We start from the raw sequence: 21,661 nt of genomic DNA, 5'->3' as shown, positions 1-21,661 counted from the left end.
TACTGTATGTTGTTCCCAGAAAGAGTTGTACAAATGCCTTTCTTCTTCAGTTTTGCTTCAGCACTTGATTCCTTTTTCTTCTAATTTTTTCTTTTACTTTTCTCTTTCTCATTCTTTTTATTTCCATAGTCATTATTCCCATCATCTTAGCTAAATGTCTCCTCTTCCTCATCTCATATTCTCTTTCTCCTGTATCCCTACAACATTTACCTACAGTCACAGAATCATAGATTTGGGAGAGACTACAGGGGCCATCCAGTCCAACCCTCTGCCACACAGGACTATACAATAATTTTCTCTCTCGGTTTTTCTCTTTCATTCTTGTCCTCTTTCCCTTCCCTTACAATTTTGGATTCAATGTCTTCTTATTCTTCCTCTTCCTCCTCTCTCTCTCTCCATCACCCATAATTCCTGGCTAAATATTTTCTCCTTCCTTTCCCCTTCTCACTCCTTCTGTCCACTCTCCATATCTCTTCTTCTTCCTTTCTGAGTCCCTCGTGCTTTCTCCCTAGTCCCCCTTCCTCTCTTCTGCACTTTCTCCCTCTATCTCTTTCTCAGTTCTCCTGGCTACATCTCTCTCATGCTCATTTCTTTTTCTCTTTCATCGTCATCTTCCCTTTGTTGTAATGCTTTCTGTCTCTCCAACTCTTTCTTCTTCTTCTGTGCCCCTTGGTCCAAGAAGATCTTGAAACCATGACTGGGATATATTAGATTCTCAGCATTTTGAAGTGCCAAGTCCCAGTACAATGCATAGACCTTATCTATTTACTAACTATTGCAAGGAGGAAGAGTACTAGTTTGGGTATAAATGAAGATTCCACAAATCTGATTGAAAGGAAAAGAAAAGAGAAAATGTGTGCAGTAAGAGGCACTAGTTAATGTGAGAAACCTAAGCCAAGCAGAGTTTGAAAGTCATTCTTTTGCTTGGAAAGTTTGTTGGTTAGACTGCAACACCCATGACTTAAAATCAGTGCTTTCAGAAGTGTTAAAAACAGAGCTGGGGGGGGGGGATGTTTCTGTGTTTGTGTTCAAAGCTGATCTTATAAAATATTATTTATAACCTCTGTGTATTGTTCAGTAGTGCTTGTGAAACTGTTAAAACAGCTATGGAAAATTTTTGGATTTGTATTATTTCTGTTCACTGCAGAAGTTGGAAAAATTAATTTTGAACAAAGGAATCTTTACTTATTTATTAAACCTTATATCTTTTATTTGAATGTTTTGCTCTGAGCAATTGTGGTTGATGCTCAGTGTGAACCCCTTTAGTGTGGTTCACCTCCTGCAAGCCATAGGGAGTGTCACCAACCTCCTTAAGTCTCAGTTTTGGGCTATATTTGGGTTGGGCTTTGGTTGCACCTTAGAGCAATGGTATGCCTGGAACTGGCTCATGAGTTGGACTGCTTAAGAGAAACTTATGATATTTGTCTGTGCCAATAAAATCCTTAAATCTTGTGTCAAACTATTGTATGTCATCGTAGAATGCCACACAAAAAGTGTGTGAAATTTGGAGGTTTAGAATGTATTAAACGTAATACAAATTTGGTTGAGATGTTAACTCTCCCTTTGTCACAAACAGTCTAGAAAAACTGTATGCAAGTTAAAGTGGATGATTGGGCTATTTGGATGGGGGGGTGTGTGAATATTACAAGAGCTTTCAGGAAATATAATTGTGTCTATTTTAATAAATGACACATTGGGCTGGGCAGCTGGAGCACATTAACTAAAAACATCCATATGTGCAGTTTAGAGCAAGTCCCAGAAGCTATTCTGGTTGTCCCATCGTATTGACAAAAAGAATACTGATTTGCTCTTAAAATGAAATACTTAAGGAGTCTGCCATTTTTATAAAATACCAAATTGGGTCTTGCTTACATTTCCCAGATGCTTAGGTTGTAGCATCTTTCCATTCAGCCACATATTATACCAGCAGCTTGCTGCAAATTGATTTCATCACCAATTATGCATCGACTTTGTAGCATCAACGTTTTACTATGGCAGTGGCACAATGCCAGTCCTGCAAATTGTTAGAATGCTGTGAGGCAGCAGAAATATTTCTCTAGTTGTTCCTTGCCCTGAGTCCCTTGGCTTCCATCCCTATTTGTTGACAGAGCTTTGTGTGCCATATAGCCTGCCTTGATACTCTAAATAGACTTTCTGCTCTAAAGTATAAACTTCCATATGTGGAATGGAAGGGAAGGTCCCATCTGGCAGCAAAATGTCTTGGACCAGCCCTTCTTAGAGGCAGGACTGATTTTGTCCTTGCAGGAAGCTGCCATTTTCTTTTTAGCGCAGTAAAATCTGCACAGACTGGCAGTGGCTCTCTCTGGCCCTGCCAGAGACACCAGAAACTGAACTTGGGACTTGAACTACTGTTCTACCACTGAATGTGACTCTTTCTAAGACAGAGCTTGAGGGCTTTAACCAGGCAGCATTCAACCCAGCAATCTCCTGATGTGAAATCAGACATGGTATCCTTTACAGTAGTAGGCCCTTTCACACCATGCAACTGCAGCATATATATATATATATATATATATATATATATATATATATATCCACTTTTAACTCCCATGCAACATCCCACAGTATTCTGGGATTGGCTGTTTAGGGAGTAGCATTTAGACTTCTCAGCCAGAGAGCTCCTCTAGTGCCTCAAGGGACTACAAAGCACAGGATTTCATATGATACATCCATGGAAGTTAAGTAGAAAAATGGTGCTATAATTTTGTAGTGTGGAAGCCCCCCTTCCATTTCTTAAATATATAGGGCAGTAGCACATCTGCCACCAAGTTTACAAATTCCTCCAAAAAGAGGATTTGCCTTATAGAACTCTCCAATGAATGTAATTCCAGATTACTTGAGAGGTCTGCAACTTCTCTAGTAGGTCTTCTGATTGTGAGGTTTTATTTTGGGCTAAAGAAAACTTTTGCTGGTTCTTAAGAATGAAGTTCCCAAATTGGTTTAATACAGAAAATTGGAAATCATCATCACCACTGGCTGGTCACCAGCTGCAAGAATTTGTTTATACACATATGTTCCAGTATACTTGTCGCTGTCGGTCCCGTTCTGAACAGTGACTGTTACGGGGGGGGGGGGGGGGGTCAAGACTGTGCACAAGCTCACTCCAGCTTCCCTCTTTGTCTTGTCTAGAAAATGCCTCCAAGAAAGATAGTTAATGGTTGTGAATCTGTTCTCATAATGATAGAGTAAGGGGGAGAAATTCTTTTGCTGCTCCATGAATCCATGAAATTCCTTTTGATCAATTCCTCCTGCCAAAGTGGAAAGGAAATGGCTATTCCCTATAAATATATGAGGCACGCAGATTTTTCTTGTCTTCAGTCCCATTTTTCACTCTTGTCTCACTTCATTGTTGGCTCACTTAGCTTTGCCTAGATTCAGCTTCCCATCAGCCACGCTTGACATTCAGTGTGACAGGACATTCTGTGCTGCATCATCCTGCTGAGGGGTCTGGCTGCATTTCTCAGCATTGCACATTGAAGGAGTACAACCATCGCAAACAACTAATCAGTTCTTGACCTCCCCAACACCACATTATTCATGATTTTTCCAAAGCGATCTGATTATTTTACCATAGCTTTCACTTGCTTTTTCTTTGGACTGAGAGTCGCACCACGTTGCCAACAAAATCATTCTGCAGAGAAAAGTCCTGGAAGATTTACCATTCATTAACACAGTATTGTCATATTCAGGAATCCAGGAAGCAAAAAGCCAAAAACAGTTTGTTTGTTTGTTTGTTTGTTTGTTTGTTTAAAAAAACCTCCCTCCCTGAAGAAATATGGTCTTATTATATTTAAGCTAAACGAAAGGCTAGCTCCGAGCATATTTGTGGGACAATATTTCACCCCATGGGTCCCAAAATAGTTGGACAATCTCAGTGAATGTCTTCTGGGCCTACAAGCTCTCCTCCTGAGGTCAAGGCAGAACAATGAGATTGATTTCTATAGTCTCTACCAGTGACAGAGAATAGGTGGAAGCAACAATGGGCTGGACAAGTGAAGTTCAGTTCAAGACTGAAGAGTATATTCAGTATTTATTAATTCAGTTCAAAGGAAGATTTCAGTTGTTGTGTTCCTTCAAGTCATTTACAATTTATGGTGACTCTAAGGTGAACTTACCACAGGGTTTTCTTGACAAGATTTGTTCAGAGGAGGGTTTTCCTTCGTCTTCTTCTGAACCTGAGAAAGTGTGACTTCACCAAGGTCACCCAGTGATTTTCCATGGCTAAGTGGGGATTTCTAGTCCAACATTCAAACTGCTACACCACATTAGTTTTCTGAATGCTATTTTATTCTGCATTAATAGAGGCATATTTTCCAAGTTCATAGAATCACAGAGTTGGAAGAGACCGCAGGGCCATCCAGTTCAACCCCCTGCCATGCAGGAACTTTCAATCAAAGCATCCCCGACAGATGGCCATCCAGCTTCTATATAAAGACCTCCAAGGAAGGAGACGCCACAACACTCCGAGGGAGTGTGTTCCACGGTCGAACAGCCCTTACTGTCAGGAAGTTCCTCCTAATGTTGAGGTGGAATCTCTTTTCCTGTATCCTGCATCCATTGCTCCGAGTCCTAGTCAAGCTTGCTCCCTCCTCAGTATGACATCCCTTCAAATATTTAAACAGGGTGTCGCTGGGCCCCTGGGCACTCCCCCCGATGGTACGCTAGTTGGGGGTTCCATGATAGCACCACGCGGACGCGGAAGGATGCTTAGTGCTCTGTAATGAACTTACAATGAGTGAAAGAAACGAAACTTAAACTGGTTGCGTCACCAACGGCCTAATTCTTTAAGTCCCTCGGGAGTCAGGCCCTTCTTCCTCCAGCCCTTCGGTTTTGGGCCCGCGTTCCCTAGCCCCTCACCCAGCTGGCCAGCACCAGCCTTGAATGTCCCACAGGAGTCTGGGCCCGGGGTTGACTACAGCCTGGGTTTGGAATGGCTCTCTGTCATCTTCTCCCGCCAAGGGGTGCACCAGATGGGTGAAGAAGCCTTTGGCAGGGTGTTCCCAGTCCCCGCCTCTGTTCGGCCCCTCGTGGCATCCTCGCAGATGATGCCTACTAACCTATGTGGCCCATGCGGCCCGGCACCAGGCAGCGACCTCGCCTTCGTAGCCGGTATCTTCATTCACACTTGGTCCCCACTTCCGCTCCTCCCTTCCCAGGGAAACCCCTTCCGCCCCTTTTCTGCTCTCAGCCCCTCCTACCCCGCCCAGCCCGGCCCCTTCGCCAGCTGTTTCTCCTTGGGCCCTCTCCATCTCGGCTTCCTGGGCATTTTCATGGTCTCCCAGCGCATCGTCTCCTTCAGCGGAACCCCAACCCGATTCCTCCCCTCCTTCCGCCCTCTCACACAGGGCTATCATATCAGCTCTTAACCTTCTCTTCTCTAGGCTAAACATCCCCAGCTCCCTAAGGCGTTCCTCATAGGACATGGTTTCCTGACCCTTCACCATTTTAGTCGCCCTCCTTTGGACACCCTCCAGTTTCTCCACATCCTTTTCAAATTGTGGTGCCCAGAACTGGACACAATATTCCAGGTGGGGCCTAACTAGAGCAGAATAGAGTGGCACTATTACTTCCCTTGATCTAGACACTCTACTTCTATTGATGCAGCCTAAAATCGCATTGACCTTGTTAGCTGCCGCATCACACTGTTGACTCATGTTCAATTTGTGATCTACTTGGACTCCCAGATCCCTTTCACATGTATTCTCGTTCAGCCAGGTGTCACCCATTCTATACAGTATCTGCGCATTTCATTTTTTCCGCCCTAAGTGCAGTACCCTACATTTCTCCCTGTATTGTATTTCTATTTTAATGTTGTAAACCACATCTATCTCATTGGAGAAAAGTTGAGAGAAGCAATAGTCTCATTATATTCTGCATTGGTCAGGCCTCATCTGGAATACTGCATTCACAGTTCTAGGTACTTCATTTTAAGAAGGATATACTAGATTCTGTTTCATCTTGGATGCTAAGCAGGGTCAGCCCTGGTTTGTACTTGGATGAGAGACTGCCAACAAATATCAGGTGCTGTAGGGTATATTCCTCAGAAAAACCACCTCTGAGTATTCCTTGCTTAAGAAAACCCTATACAATTGGCATAGGTTGACAGGCGACAAGGATTACCATAGGCTGACAGGCAACTTGAAGGCTTGTATAGACCAGTTGGAGCAGGTTCAGAGAAGGACCACAAGGATAATAAGACGTATAGAGAACAAAACATATGAGGAAATGTTGAAGGAGCTGGGCATGTTCATCTTGGTGAAGAGAAGACTGAGGGTGGACATAATTGCACTCTTTAAGTACCTCATGGGCTGTCACAGAGAGATGGCAAGCCTGTTCTCTTCTGCCCCAGAGGATAGGAACCAGTTCTAATAGTTTTAAGTTGCAGAAGAGTAGATTTCAGTTAAATATTAGAAGGAGCTTCTTGACAGTAATAGCAATTCAGCAGTGGAACCAATTGCTTAGAGAGGTGGTGGAGTTCTCTTCTCGGGCTATGTTTTTTTAAAAAAGGCTGGACAGCTACCTGCTAAGGATGCATTAGCTCAAGATCCTGCATTGAGCGAGGCGTTGGACTCAGTGGCCCATTAGCACCTTCCAACTCTATGATTATATGCTTGTCACCTCAACCTTCTCATTACATGGTTTTCAGATGCTTAAATAAGCAATGCATTCCAATGTTTAATCTACACTTTGGTGCCGGGGAAGACCAAGTAACTCAACAGCTGATATACGTCAGTGAGATTGAAATCATACAACACTCTTTACATTTCTATAGGGGTGTAAAAACAAATTTATTTGCATTTGTCAGAATCTCATTATTATTTTTATCGTATCCCAGATGTAGAATATGTTGTGAGACTTGGTTCTTCCCACACAAAAATTCACCTGAATTTTGGCATGCCTTTCCCACATGTAATTTTGTAATTTACACATGCAATATGTAATTTTAATTATTATTATTATTATTATTATTATTATTATTTATACCCCGCCTCTCCAATGAGATAGATGTGGTTTACAACATTAAAACAGGAATACAATACAATAAAATCTCCCATAAACCCACCCACCCATCCATCTGCCATAAACCTAAAATTAATAACAATAACTATAATAAACAATAAAATTATAATTGTTAAACAGGGTAGTCAATGGGAGGCAACCAAGTCATTAATCTGGGAAGTCCTGTCAGAAGAGATCCATCTTGACCACTTTTTTAAAGCAGTCAAGATTAGTAATATACTGGATCTCCTCTGGCTGGCCATTCCATAACCTGGGAGGGGCAGACAAAAAGGCCCTCTGAATAACTGCCAACCTAGTTTTTGCTTGCTGCAGTAATTTTTTCCCCAGAGGACCTGAGTGCGCGGGATGGATTGTATGGAAGAAGGCTATCTCGCAGATAAGCTGGGCCCAAGCCATGAAGGGCTTTAAAGGTCATAACTAACACCTTGTACTGTGCCTGGAAACTAATGGGCAGCCAGTGGAGAGACTTTAAAATCGGTGTTATATGGCCACCTCTAGATCTCCCAGTGACTAGTCTAGCTGCCATATTTTTAACTAGTTGAGGTTTCTGAGCTAGGCATAAGAGTAACCCTATGTAGAGCGCACTGCAGAAATCAAGTTGTGAGGTTACCAGCGCGTGTACCACAGTTTTTAGGTCCCCCAGGCTCCAGGAAGGAGCACAGCTGGCGTATCAGCCAAAGCTGATAGCAAGCACTCCTGGCCGTCGCATTTATCAAATGCATTTTGCCCATTGAGAAATGACTGCTTGCTCATTTTTCTCAAAATTATCTGCATTGTTAGTGATTTGCATCCTTCAAGTGCACATTGATGACAATTAACGTTTTCATCCTAAGGCAAATGGCACATTCAGAGAGGGAAATGTCTTTGGGATGACAGCAAAGGGGAAAAGGCTTGAGTGTCCCCAGGGATATCGCCATGTGAGTGCAAGGAGTATGGATTGCACCAGATGACACGTCGGGGTGGGGGAGGAACATCTAGTGATGCAAGACACCACAGGCTACTACCTTTGCCAGCCAGAGTGCCTCTGCTGCCCATTGACTGTGGCTGGTGTTGGGTGGGGTGCAGTTGCCACCCAGCAGCCTCTTCTGGGACCAGTGTGGCTGCTGGGTGAGTAAAAAGGGTGTCATCTCTCTCTATTGCTTGCCTAGCAGCCACAGCAGACCTCAAATAGGCTGCTGGGAGGCAATAGCTTTGTCTCCCCATCAGTGGCTGCTGGTGGGGGTGTTGTGCCTTGTGGGTCTGGTGCAACTAATGCATGAGCAGCTGTGCCAGACTCAGATGGAAAGGGTTGCCAGCAGTAACAGCACTGGCCCCAATCAGTAGTTTGTGTGTGGTGCATCCGTGTCAGACACAGATGGAATGGGCTGCCGCCACCACCAGCATCTCCCACATCATCACTGGCTGCTGGTGGATGATTGGTGACTTCCAGGTCTGGCATGGCTGCTGGTCAAGCAACCACATCAGATTGAGAATAGGCTGCTGGGTAGCAGCCTGGCTGTCAGAGATGTGTGTGTGTCTGGGGTTTGTGCCAACCAGGATGCCTGGTGGCGGGGGGGGGGGGTAACAGCATGAGTTACCGACTGGATGACACAAACCCTAGTGATGCCTCCTGGATGGCTATGAACCAAATAATTAGCAGCTCTCCCCTATAGCTGATGTTATTTCCATTTTTCTTCTCTGTTCTTTTTTTTTGAAAAAGGAAGTCTGCATCTGGAGTGTGTTTGAGGAGAGCAAGAAGAGCTTTAAGGAACAAAGAGAGAGAGACATTTATACTTGTGGTGCTGGATTTCACCCGTGCCCTCTTACATTTTCAGGAAATTCTTGTAGTCTTCTTCTAGCATTTACTGTTTTTTACCCTCCAAAGTAACTCTCAACACATCAGTAATTTGTCTGAATTTATTGTTTGCCAGAACTATTGGAAACATAACTCTCTACTACTGAAACAACTATATTGGTTCCCTATCTGTTCCCAGGCTCAATTCAAAGTGCTGTTTGTATACTTTAAAGCTCTATATGTTTTGAGACTAGCACCTGTTAGAATTTGTAATTTTTCAAAACTGACTTCACAGCCTTAGTTAGTTGCCATTCTTTTTCTCTTTGGGCAGATTCTTTAAAGTATCACTTTAGAATGTGTAGCTTGAGATTTATACCCTACAAAGACTGGGTTATTATTTAAACTAATTTGCTGAATAGGCAAAAAAAAGTTTCTAAATCATATTTCATCTGAGCTGGGAGGTGTCTTGTCTCTAGAGTCTGTAAGTTCCAGGACAATTTATACAATTGCATTCCAAGCTTCTGATATAATGATCAAGGACTGCCAGTGGAAATACTTTCTAGTTTAACAGCGGCCACAGCTGCCAAGTATTGTAATTAAAACAATCCTAAAATAATGGTTTATTGAGATTTATAAATTATGTAGAGTCAGCAATGAAGTAGTAAAATTTCAAGGTGCCACCAATTTGTATAGGTTAGTTGAAACCCAATTGGAGTATTCAAGCCTACACATGAATAAGCAAGACCATACAAAATGAGCTTCAGTATAATTTAGTGGAAAGTACGTATCTAGAATAATTGCTGCTTTGCATATACTGTATAGATGATTGTGTATCTGTTGAAAGAAATTGTAGAGTTGTGGTGAATAGCTCATTCAAAAATCATCTAGGCACATGAAAGAAAAGGTTAACTAGGGCCCATAGGAAAAGGACTGAAGATAAAATGACTAGCGTAATAAAATCTTTATATATACTTATATCGTGGATCACATATGGAAAACTATGTATGTTTCTGGCCATCTCAGAAAGGATATATAGAGCTTGAAAAGATGCATAGAAAAATTAGTTAAAATTATCAAATCATTGGATTATTTCCTCTCTGAAGGAAGGTATTTCAGTTTAGAAGCTGGATTATGTGCCTAGAGGATGACCACAGAGGCTGCATCTGCACTGCAGAAATAATGCAGCTTAACAATACTTTAACTGCCATGGTTCCATCCCATGGAATCCTGGGATTAGTAGTTTGTTGTAGCATTAGAGCTCTCTGACAGAGAAGGCTAAGTATCTCACAAAACTACAAATGACAGAATTCCATAGCATGGCAATTAACATGGTATCAAATTGCAATAATTTTATAGTATATATGCAGCTTTATGTTGTCTTACAGTTGAATTGTATAAAAGATAATAAAATAATTATACCGTAATATAAAATGGAGGGGGCAATGGTGAAGACCATCCCCACCACATTTATGGCCCTTTTGGACCTCCACCAGCCTTATTCATTTGTTCTTGCAAAACCATAAGTTGGAAGATTTGAAGCTGGCAAAAGTGATGTCAGGGGAAATGGAATAGTTTTGGATTCTGCAGAACTGTTTCCTCCACAATCCACCCTTGGAAATGGTCTGTTTTAAGGCTTCCTGGTGGTGGAAGAATTGCTGCCTGTAGCTTTTTACCTGATAGGGCAGAATGGATGCTTCCCTCTTGTTTAGGGTTGCCATCCCGGGGGACCTCAAAACTGGGAAAAAATGTAGGACAAGGCTTAAAATATAGGACATTTTTTAAAAATTTCCTGGCCAGGAAATTAACCAAAAAAAAAGGTCCTACATTTTTAAACCTTCTCCAAGGCCTCGCTGGACCTGGGAGACAGCCTCTCCCAAGCCCCAGTGAGGCCTTGGAGACTCTAGGGCCCCGCTGGGGCCTGGGAGACTCTGTAGGCAAGAGGTGCACCATGTTAAGAACTGCATTAAGCAAACTTAGGCTGCTGCACACTGCTTTCACTCTCATCACTCCATTCTATGGAATCCTGGGATTTGTAGTTTGTTGTGGTGCCAGGGCTGGGCTTTGAAATCTCAGACATAAGAGAGGCAAAAGGCTTGGGCTGCATCTACACTGGAGAAATCATCTGGTTTGAGACCACTTTAACTGCCTCAGCTGAATGCTATGGAATTCTGGGAATGGTGGTCTGTTCCAGCACCACAGCAGAATGGCAGTTAAACCCCTGGAAAGCTATCTGACCAAGGTGACCAATGCCCTCACCCCAAAATGTAGGGCACCCAAGCAAAAAAATGTAGGACATGGCCAAAAATAAAAGCTAAAAACACCCATGTAATTATAAATCCATGCTTCTTAGCCATGATCGAAATGGAGGACATGTCCTGGAAAAGGAGGAGGATGCCTGGTCACCTTGTCTCTGGTCTAAAATACACTGTAGAAATAAAACAATGCTGGGCTGAAATGCCCAGAGTTCCTCACCAAAGCTGCATCCACACTGAGGAAAGAATCCAGTTTGAGAGTGACTTAACTGTCCTGGGTTAGTGCTGGGGAATGCTGGGAATTGTAGTACACTGTGGCCCCAGAGCTATCTCTGACAGGGAGTCCCATAACTCTCCAAACTTAGTTGAACTGCAGTGCCCAGAATTCCTCCCCAGGTGCATCCACACTGAGGAAATGGTCCAGTTTGAGACTGCTCAGTGCTGGGGAATGCTGGGAATTGTAGTCTATTGTGGCACCAGAGCTCTCTGACAGAGAAGGCCAAATGCCTCAGACACCAGAATTCCAGAGCATTGAGCTTTGGCAGTTAAAGGGGTCTCAAAGTGCAGGGGGGGGGGGGGGGGGAAGGGGGGGGGGGGGGGCCGAGGCTTGGGGGGGGGGGGGGGCGGGGGGGAGGGGGGGGGGGAGCCAAGGGAAGTTCCAGGACCATCCGGAGCAGCCTCCTCTCTTCCACCGCTCTGCCCTCAGGCAACGCCTCCTCTGTGGACTATTCAGCCTCCTTTTGTCAAAAGAGCTCTGGTGCCACAAGAAACTACACTTCCCAGAATCCTATAGCACTGAGCCATGGATGTTTAAGGGGGGAGTCAAACTATTTCTGCAGCCTTTGCTACCCCAAAGCCCTTCCTATTTACAAGCAAGGCAAAACCTCTTCCTTCACCAAGCCATTGAAAACCAACCCAAGCGGAGGGGGGCTGATTGCTTCTTTCCCATTGGTCAGCTTCGGGATAAATTTGCATATTACAGTTAAAGGTGTTTAGGGCCTCAAAAACGATCCTGTGATAAAGAATTACAAGAATACTGACGCGGTTTACATTTAAAAGATGAGGCAATTAAACTCCCAGTGAAACATGAACGATTTATGGCCTTTTTTTCTTTGCTCACTGTAACCTGGAAAGTAAGGCTTCCTGAGGGTATATATACCAAGTGGGCTCACTTGGTATATAATAGCTCTGAATGGCAGATGTTTTAAAGAGCTGCTCTCTAGGCTACGCCAGTGCGCCAGGTGGGGAGAGTGGCGCACAGCCGTGCGCGGAGGAGCGGACCCCGAACCGGGAACAAGGTGTGGGGGGCCCCCAAACCGGGCCGTGACCGTGAGGGGCCCCCCCAAAAGTGTGATTGTCACGGGGGTCGCCGGGTTATGGCATCCCTACTCTTGTTGAATATCCCCTGACAGCATTTCTCTCCAGTGGCAGATATCAGCAATGTACTGTGTTACCTCTCACGCCATCCGTACCATGGGGAGCGGGGAGGAACTGTGACAACTGAGATGTAGCAAGTAGGGCTTAAAACATATGACAAGGCAATGGCTTGTAAAAATGTGCTTCTTGCTTCCATTGATATCCCATCTATCCACCCCAAGTATACTCAAGGGAGTCATAAAGAAAGTAAAAAAATTTCCAGTCTTCTTTCTCCTTCTTCTTCTTCTTCTCCTCCTCCTTCTTTTTTCATGGGACGGATGTATGACTGTGATTTACAGTCTTGTACACACTCACTAGAGAGTAAGCCCTACTGATCTCAGCATGACTTCTGAGTAAGCATTAGTGGATTTTACTGGTAGTTAAGTTGCCTTGTTCTCCATAAAGGAGCTGTGTGTTTAGTGTTCGTTTTCCCTTTTCTTTTAAAAATTCATGAATAAAACAGAGTGGTGGGGGTGCAGAAGGCAGTCTTGTGAAATCTCTACTAAAAAACACATGCACTGTCCTTCATAGCCAAAATCTACTCCAAGTACTTCCAGCTGCAGTTGGAAGGATGAGTCATGCTGAAAGCTAAGGAGTTTTTCTGCAAGCCTTTCACTTGGTTCACATGATTTTTGTTTTGTTTTGTTTAACATTCCTATCTGTTTTTCTTTTCTTAAAAAAACTCTAAAGGAGATTCACCCAAGGAAAACCCATACGAGGATGTGGAGCTGAAAGCCCGTAATGCAGGCCGAAAATCCCAACAGCTTTCTGAAAGTTCCCTAGATTCTTTGCACAGGATGTGGACTCCACAGGACAGGAAATACACAGCACCTCCGCAGGTAATGCAGCACGTCTTCAGAGGGCTGGGTTCAGTTCAGACTGCATGTTTCGACATGAGAGTATTTTACATGTTTGTGTTTTGCAAAAGAAGCATTCACCATGGAAGCACAGACAAAAAAGATGTAAAATCACTGTGTTCAATGAAAAAAGATGCAAAGGGAAAAAAGTAGGATCCCTTTAAATATTTTTTTGCTCTAGACACCTTAGCAATTTGAATTTACTTTTTCATTTGTTTATCTATGTGCCTCAGGACTTTTCATTTGCATTCACTATGTACTGAAATTCTATTATAGTTTTTGGGTATGATGTATTAGTATTACTGTATTTAGAAGTGTTTGTTAATCTTCAGTTTTGAATCTACATAATGATTCATTTATTTTCTATCTCCCTTTAATAGGGGGTTTGATTTTTTTTTCAGTTTTCTGTTAGTCAGTCCCTGACCTTCATTAATATTTCTTCTATGCAGATTGTAAAAGAGTGTCAAATGAAATTTATGCTATCATTCAGCTGAGAAATGGATACTACACCAACAATTTCTGTAGAGTGACAGCTCCCTTGTTACCCATCCATTTTGCAATATCACTCCATTTTGCTACTAGTATGTCAGCTATCCTGTTTATAAATAGATCTATATGAAAATTTCAGTGTAAATTACTTCCAGGTGAATTTTACTGAAATCAAATTATTTCTAAATGCATGCCTTCAGTAAAATTTTGTAAGAGTATGTAATATTAGTTACTTAGCAATCCACTTGCTTGGAATATGAGGATATAGATTTGAATTAGAGCAGCTTATTTCTGAATTACTGGGGCGGGGTGGTGGTGGTTGTGGTTAATTTTTAAATTATTTTCAGCATTCTGTTTCAAAAAATTGTTCTCCCTCCCTCCCATCTGACCCCACAAGCTCAGGGATCAGGATTCCTGTTCTGAATTCTGTTTTAGAATACATACCCCTGTTCAGGTGAAAGATCAAGCCTTGTGTACAGAACGTACCCCACAACACAGCAACATTTGAACTGGGAAGGTGCAACTTGGGCCACTGGATGCAGGGGTTAGGGAAGCCACTGTTCTGATCTCTCTCTACCTCTGTTTTGTTGCTGTTCTGTTGTTGTTGTTTTTTGTTTTTGCTTTTTCCCCCTACTTGTTTTGATTGGTTGATTTTATTGTGATTTTTGTTGTTAACCCCCTCGATCTCGACCCATACCAATCCTACTAATGAGACAGCTCCAAGATCCCCAGTCCTTCACTGTTTTGCCCAGGTCCTGCAAACTCATACTCATGATCTAGAGTCCATCCATCTAGCATACAACCTTCCTCTTTCTACTTCCCTCAACCTTTTCTAGCATTATTTTTTCCAATGATTCATGCCTTCTCATGATGTGTCCAAAATATAACAGCCTAAGTTTTAAGTGTATATATTATTTATTTATTGTGTTAATTTGTGATTACTAACCCAAAGCACACTCCAAATCATCTAATCTAATTCTTTCTTGCTCTCATTCTCTCTCTCTGTTGCTATGTTTTGTTCTAAAAGCTGACTATTCCTTCAAGCCTTTAGGAGCTTTTGGGTATATCTTATAAGACTTTCTGTCTATAAATATTATTCTGTGTAATTTTTACTCAAAAATAAATTCTACTGTGCTCTAGTGTGCACAGAATTAAAACCTATAGGCATCAGTGGATGTGAATAATTGTTCAGTGATGGGGCACAGTAGCCAAATAACTGAGGGGACCCACAGGCACCGCCCACTTTCCCTCCCTGGCTTCTCTCAGCCTAGGGAAGCTGGATGCAGCAAAAAACTCGTGAATAATCAAATTCATGAGTGTCAAAGCCATGAAAGTGAAGGGCTGACTGTATAAAGCAGTAGCTTATACTAACAACAGAATATAGGCCCAGGACAGATGGGTGCAATGGGGTGCCGTCATCACGTGTGAGGGGTGGCGCTTCCAGATGCCCCTTGACCTTTGCATGTGACGAAGGCGTCAAAATGGTGGCACCTTGTACAGAATTCTACTAATTTTGTCAACTTTGGCCCAAAACACACGGGCCAAATAAGATGGCTTATGGCTGCTTTGGGGTAGTGGTGTTCAAATGACGCATGCCCCCATAGCAGCTAGAAGCTGCTCCCAAACCACCACGAGGAGTCTGGCACCTCCGCAAAAAGGAGAAGAAATAATCTGGCTCCCAGTGCCACTGGCTTGGGACCATGGCAGTGGCCTACTTTGGAAGTGTGCTGTGTGCTCAATGTGGTCTCAGTGTAATTGTGGCTAGAGTGACCAGAGGCCATTTCTACGGGGCCGTATGCTTTGCCCTTTAGACACTGGCATTGTTCGCCTTTCCCAGAACAAATGTATTTCTTATAGATTTCTCTTTCCTTTCTTTCTTAGTTACCTTCAAAGCCTAGCAGCCAGTCTCTTAGAATTGGAAATTGGTCAGACAGAAAAAGCCATCGCCTTCCACGACTACCCAAGAGGCATAGCCATGATGATATGCTGCTGCTGGCTCAGCTTGGCATCCCCTCCTCTCCCTCTAGCCTGAATGAGGACAGTCTGAGTACTACAAGTGAACTTCTGTCCACACGCAGGTCCAGGAGGGTCCCAAAGGTAATGCTATGTGTTATGTTCTTGTATCTGTGAATCATTCCTGGGCAGTCCCCCCATCTGCTTGTTTCTGTATGAAGGAGAGAGGGATCTGGATTTAACTTCAGGTAATACAAATGCTCTGATTTAGAAAGCTTAAGGGCAAACTGGCTTAACTAGCTAGCTAGTCCTGAATAAAGTCATCCCACTGAATTAATTGATAAATGTTAAGTCAAAACTTGTGTAGGTCTTGATGCAATAGGCCTATTTTGGTTGGGAACAGCAATTTAATTTAGGCCATGACAATTTTATGCCACTTTTGTTGGGCCTGGAAGTATAGACAGGGGTGTGATAAAAACATGCCTTCCATTCTTTACTTCCAGTTTCCCACAAAAATAAATCAAGGGTTCTGAGCAGTGTTCATGATTTCTGAGTAAGCAAATGGTATGTCATAGGCCTGTTACAAATGGGCCTTGGCTCCGCCCCCAGTATGTACTAGGGATTGGCCGAGGACACAGCGTCCAATCAGGCCTTACCCCTAGAACGTACTGTGGATGTCAAAATGGTGGCGCCCTATACACATGGGCGGCGCCATTTTGATGTGACGGAAGCTTAGCCTCCACACGTCATGGCACGGATGCGACGCGGCAAGTGCACCATTGGCTCCTTGCAGCATCACAACTGCGCCACAAGCTTTTTGTGGGTTCTTTTTGCTGCGCGGGGGAACCGTGCGGTTTGTCCGCTGCGGCTCCCTCTCACAGCAAACATGGGCACCGGCAGAGTGCCCTTTTTGGGCACTCTGTAAAGCGCCATAGTAGTATAGGCTATTAGAGAAAGCATTTTCTCAAAGTATGTCCAAACCTGCAGCCATAGGTCTGTCTTTTTGTGCTATGGTAAGCGTCTGCCTTAGAGCAACATCATCACTCAGGAGAATGGTTAATAAGTTGTGGGATCCAAGTCTAAACACAAAATTAATTTATGTCTCATATACACTGTATACATATAGCTTGAAAGTAATTTTATACTATATTTTAAATGCCATTACTTAGGAAGTCTTGCCATATCTTCCACCTTCTGCAGCAAGTAGTAGACTTGTAGGACTCTGATTTAAAAATCAGTACTGTCCTTCATGCAATGATATAAATTTGGTTACCTTTGCCTTGGCTGAAGCATGGTTCAGATAGCAGGTATCCCAGTGTGAAGTGGGTGCAGAGAGTGTGTATTTATATATAGAGAGATGTCATTGGCAAGAGGCCTATTCATTGTAGGTATAGTTGTATATCTCATCCAAAAATATCTTCCTCCACTACGTTGGTTGGAGGATAGCCTTTTTGTGCCAAGATTCAAGCTTTTCTGTCCAAGAAAATCTTTGTAAAATTTTTGCAAAAAGGTTTTTTTTTTTTGCCAAATCAAAAGTATTATAAAAGAATACACAAAACTCTTATAATCTTGTTTAACAGAGAGAAAACTTGTATCTTTCATTATTACAAGTGAAAAATAGATCAGCCAAGGCCCGGTACAGACCTGCGGGAAGTGGCATGGCGGTGCTAATTCTAGGGTTTGGGAGTATGCTCCCGAACCCTAGTTCGTAAGGAGGGCACCATCATGGCGACCTCCTGTCCACATGGGGGGTCGCCATGATGACGCAAACGCGGCACAGCGTCCAGACATTGCGGCGTCCCTCAGCAGCAAAAATGGGTGACTCCAGCCCGCCCTTTTAGGGCAATCTGTCAAGCCCTCAAATTTCACATGTCATGTTATAGCCATGTTATAGCCATAGTGGGTGCCCACAATGTACATCATCACTACATCTATGGAAGTGTGATTTAGGATGCAACTACAGTCGGCCCTTCTTATACACGGATTTTTTATACACGGATTCAAGCATACACGGTTTGAAAATGTTCCAAAAAAGTATAAATTTACCTTTATTTTCCATTTTTTATAAGGGACACCATTTTGCTATGTCATTATATCTAATGGGACTAGAGCATACACTGATTTTGTTATACACGGGGGGTCTTGGAACCAAACCCCAGCGTATAACAAGGGTCCACTGTATGAAAAGGGGCCTGAGCTTTTTTTTTGGTTAATTCCCTGCTTCCCCTTAAACTTTTTAAATCAGAGCATTTTTACTACCTGAATTATAATTGGAGCAGCAGTTGCTATGTTACTATTTATACTCATGTATAAGTGTCTTAAATTATTTTTGTCCTTTGTTATTGTTTGTAATGATGGTTCCTAAGGCAATCATCATTGAACCAATATGGGTCCTATTGTTTATTCAAAGGCCATGCAGTCCAGCTAGCTGTGATATTACAGATTTGAAACAAGTATTGAGTAAATGTAAGTTGTTGCTGTTTAGTTTTTTTAAAAAAGCCACAAAACCCAACTAGGATAAGTGTGTGTGTGTGTGTGTGTGTGTGTGTGTAATGCTAATATGAACTAGTATCCAAGTTTTTTTATAGGTTGTAAAATAGCATTTGATCTCTATGTTTAGCTCCTCCCTGCTGAATTTACAAGCAGTTAAAATTTGTTGTTGTTGTGTGTCTTTAAGTAATTTCTGACTTACAGAAACTCTAAGGTGAACCTATCACAGGGTTTTCTTGGCAGAATTTGTTCAGAGGGGGTTTTCCCTTGCCTTCCACTGAGGCTGAGAGAGTACGACTCAGTCAAGTTAACCAGTGAGTTTCCATGGTCAAGCAAGGAGTCAAACCCAGGTCTCCAGAGTCCTAGTCCAGTGGTCAAGCCACCATACCACACTGGCTCCAATTTAAAAATCTAAGTCACTAAAAATGTATTGGAGACAAAAATGATTATAAATAGATTTTTTCACCAACTGAAAGCTTATGCATATCTCTGTAGAAATTAAGTATACAAATGTAGTATACACATTCAGCTCCACTGAAGACTGCAGGACCAACTTCAATTAAATATGAATAATATTATTCATTTAGTCTTACTTTTTGCACAATAAGAAAGAATGTAAAGAAGAACATTTAAGTGCAAACAACTCATGCTTTATAATAACTATTTGGTGGCTAGAGGTTTCATGCAGTGTTGGACATCGGCTATTGCAACATTAGAATCCAGTATATGTATAGGGAATGGCCCCATCTCATTGCATCCCCTGAGCTGCCCCAGAACCAGAGGGCTAGTGAATCCTATGAATCTAATTAATGAGAAACTCCTAAGGCTGCAAGGGAGAGTGGAAAAGAGAAAATTTCTATGACACAGGCATGCTTCATACCTAGAATTGCCAGCAGATTTCTGTGATATTTTCTCCGGTTATGTTTTCTGGAGTGAATATAGGCAGCCATCCTAATGTGCAACCACAATTTCATTTCACTTTCGGCTGCTTTTACTCATTATGGCATTTATTTCAAGCACACCGCTACTGTAGAACTCCTACTCTGGAGCCTTAGATCAGCCCTGCTATGAAAGCTGTTTGAGGGGCATGTTCACATGTTTGAATATATTCTTAACAATTACTTTTAGCAATGGCCATAGTACAGAACTCATGAAAGAGAAGAGGACATTGACAGAACACAATACTGTAAAGTTCTACTAAGAAGTAGCCACACTGCAGAAATAAAGCAATTTGACACGACTTTAACTGCCATTACTCTATCCTACAGAATCCTGAGATTTGTAGTTTGAAGAGAGAGGCACCAGAGCTCTCGGACAGACAAGGTTGAATACCTCACAAAAGTACAAATCCTAGAATTCCACAGGATAGAGTCATGACAGTTAAGTGGTGTCAAACTGCTTTATTTCTGCAGTGTGGAAACCAGGTGTGTTCAGTGGGGTCAGTTTCCAGGTATGTTTGTATACTGGACTGGAACCTGAAAGAATGATATGAACAGTTATGAATATATAATTTGTTTTTGTTTTCTTTGTTTGTGTGATGTGTGTATGTGTGTGGTTTAAATTTGATGTATGCTGGGCTGATGGCTGTCCTCTTTTCCAGCTTGTACAAAGGATTAATTCTATCTATAGTGCAAAGAGAGGGAAGAAGAGATTGAAGAAACTCTCAATGTCTAATATTGAAACAGCATCGCTGAGAGGTATATGATTGAAACCTTTTGGATTAAGGAAAGAATGTTGAACATCTACCTACCATTATAGAAGTCACTGTGATTTACAAGTAGTTTACCTAGGATAATAGTAAATAACACTGAACATAGTAAACATATGAAGGTCACAAGGTCAGAGGCTTATTTCCATGCATGTATTGATTACTTCCTGGGAGTTGCATGCAACCACAGACTCTAATGCAGTGGTTCCCAACCTTCCTAATGCCGTGACCCCTTAATACAGTTCCTCATGTTGTGGTGACCCAAACCCATGAAATTATTTGCTTCATAACTGTAATTAAATAGGTGCTTTCCAATGGTCTTAGGTGACACCCATGAAAGGGTCATTCGACCCCCAAAGGGGTCCCGACCCACAGGTTGGGAACCACTGCTCTAGTGTATGTTTAGGAACTCATCTTTTATACTTTTCATGTTTACTGCTAGAGACACTGGAGAAAACTGATGTAAGTCCAGCGAATAGTTTCTATGTAACATGTAAAGTACTTGATTCTACCATAGCCTTTGATTTATCAGCTAATTTATGCAGAACTGCTATGACCATGATAAAACCACTATGTTTTATCAGCCATTTGGTTTTTCTATTCACCTGTGTGCACAAAAATATGAAAAGTGAGATGAACTAAAATGGAATTTGTGTACTTATTATTTCCAAATAAATTTGTAATAGCTATTTTGTGCATATTTTTGTATGTATGTATAATGTATGTCCAGGTAATGGCTCTGCCCTAGGAGGTGTGTTGCTTTATCAGTGGGACATGGTGTTAATCCTGCTGCTCAGACAGGGAGAGAAATGCTACTTTGGGTTTCATTGTAGCTGCTCCTTGCCCATGCTACAGCATAGTTCTTTACTTGTTGAAGAAGCAGCTGACAAAGATACATATCACTTTAGTTAACTTTTATTAACTGCTTAAGACCTGCATGCTATGAATGAGTCATAATTTAGCTCTCACTGTGGTATAATGGCTAATGGGGTTTTTTTTTATCCTGTTTTGTGTATTTGTTTTAATCTTGTTGTATATTTTGTGTTTTTACTGTTGTTAACCGCCCTGATCTTTGGAAGGGCGGTATAAAAATAAATTTTTTATTATTTTTTTTATTATTTATAATGCCAAATGCAAACTTTCAAGAGTTCCCCTTGGGCTTGTTGCAGAACCTCCTTTCAAAATGTAGAGGAATTTGAATATACAATATTGAACCAGTTGTCAGAATGATCCTAAAGCAGCACGGAAATTACTTTAGAGTGTTTAAATATTTTCAGAATCATGAATAGTTTCCCCATAAAAATCACTTAGTGTGAGATAGGTTCGTTGCAGGGCATTTTTGCTTACTTCAAGAGCAAGAGCAAGCCTGAAGTCTTCTTTCTGATGGTAAAATCCTTCTCTTTTTCAGATGAAAACAGTGAGAGTGAAAGTGATTCAGATGACAGGTTTAAAGGTGAGAAGCTCAGTTCCTATGTTATCTTCTAGTCACTTTACAATCCAGTGAAGTCAGACTGATGGATGCCCCTTTTTGTCTCCAGAGAGTTCAAAATAGTTTGAAAGAGGGATCATTGCTTGTGATGTTTACGCTCATTCTAAGTTCATGTTTAGAAATCACATTTAAGAGTTTTTGTTTCATTTCAAAGGCCTTCAAAACCTGTTTGACCAAAGTTTACAGGGAGAC

General features: G+C 42.1%; 1 protein-coding gene across 4 annotated transcripts in view; it reads left to right on the top strand.

Moving 5' to 3' along the window:
- DENND2B (DENN domain containing 2B) overlaps positions 1 to 21,661 on the top strand; it is a 225,541-nt gene that overhangs the window by 149,315 nt on the left and 54,565 nt on the right. For all 4 annotated transcript variants that reach the window (XM_042439251.1, XM_042439425.1, XM_042439339.1 and 1 more), the window contains 4 exons: positions 13,174 to 13,322; positions 15,711 to 15,926; positions 19,873 to 19,969; positions 21,389 to 21,433. In XM_042439251.1, the coding sequence (XP_042295185.1) occupies positions 13,174 to 13,322; positions 15,711 to 15,926; positions 19,873 to 19,969; positions 21,389 to 21,433 (507 nt within the window). The remainder of the gene's footprint in view (positions 1 to 13,173; positions 13,323 to 15,710; positions 15,927 to 19,872; positions 19,970 to 21,388; positions 21,434 to 21,661) is intronic.

This window comes from Sceloporus undulatus, chromosome 1, assembly GCF_019175285.1.
Source record: "Sceloporus undulatus isolate JIND9_A2432 ecotype Alabama chromosome 1, SceUnd_v1.1, whole genome shotgun sequence".
Taxonomy (NCBI): Eukaryota; Metazoa; Chordata; class Lepidosauria; order Squamata; family Phrynosomatidae; genus Sceloporus; species Sceloporus undulatus.
Note: the sequence above shows the minus strand (reverse complement) of the source record. Positions and strands in the feature narration are given on the sequence as shown.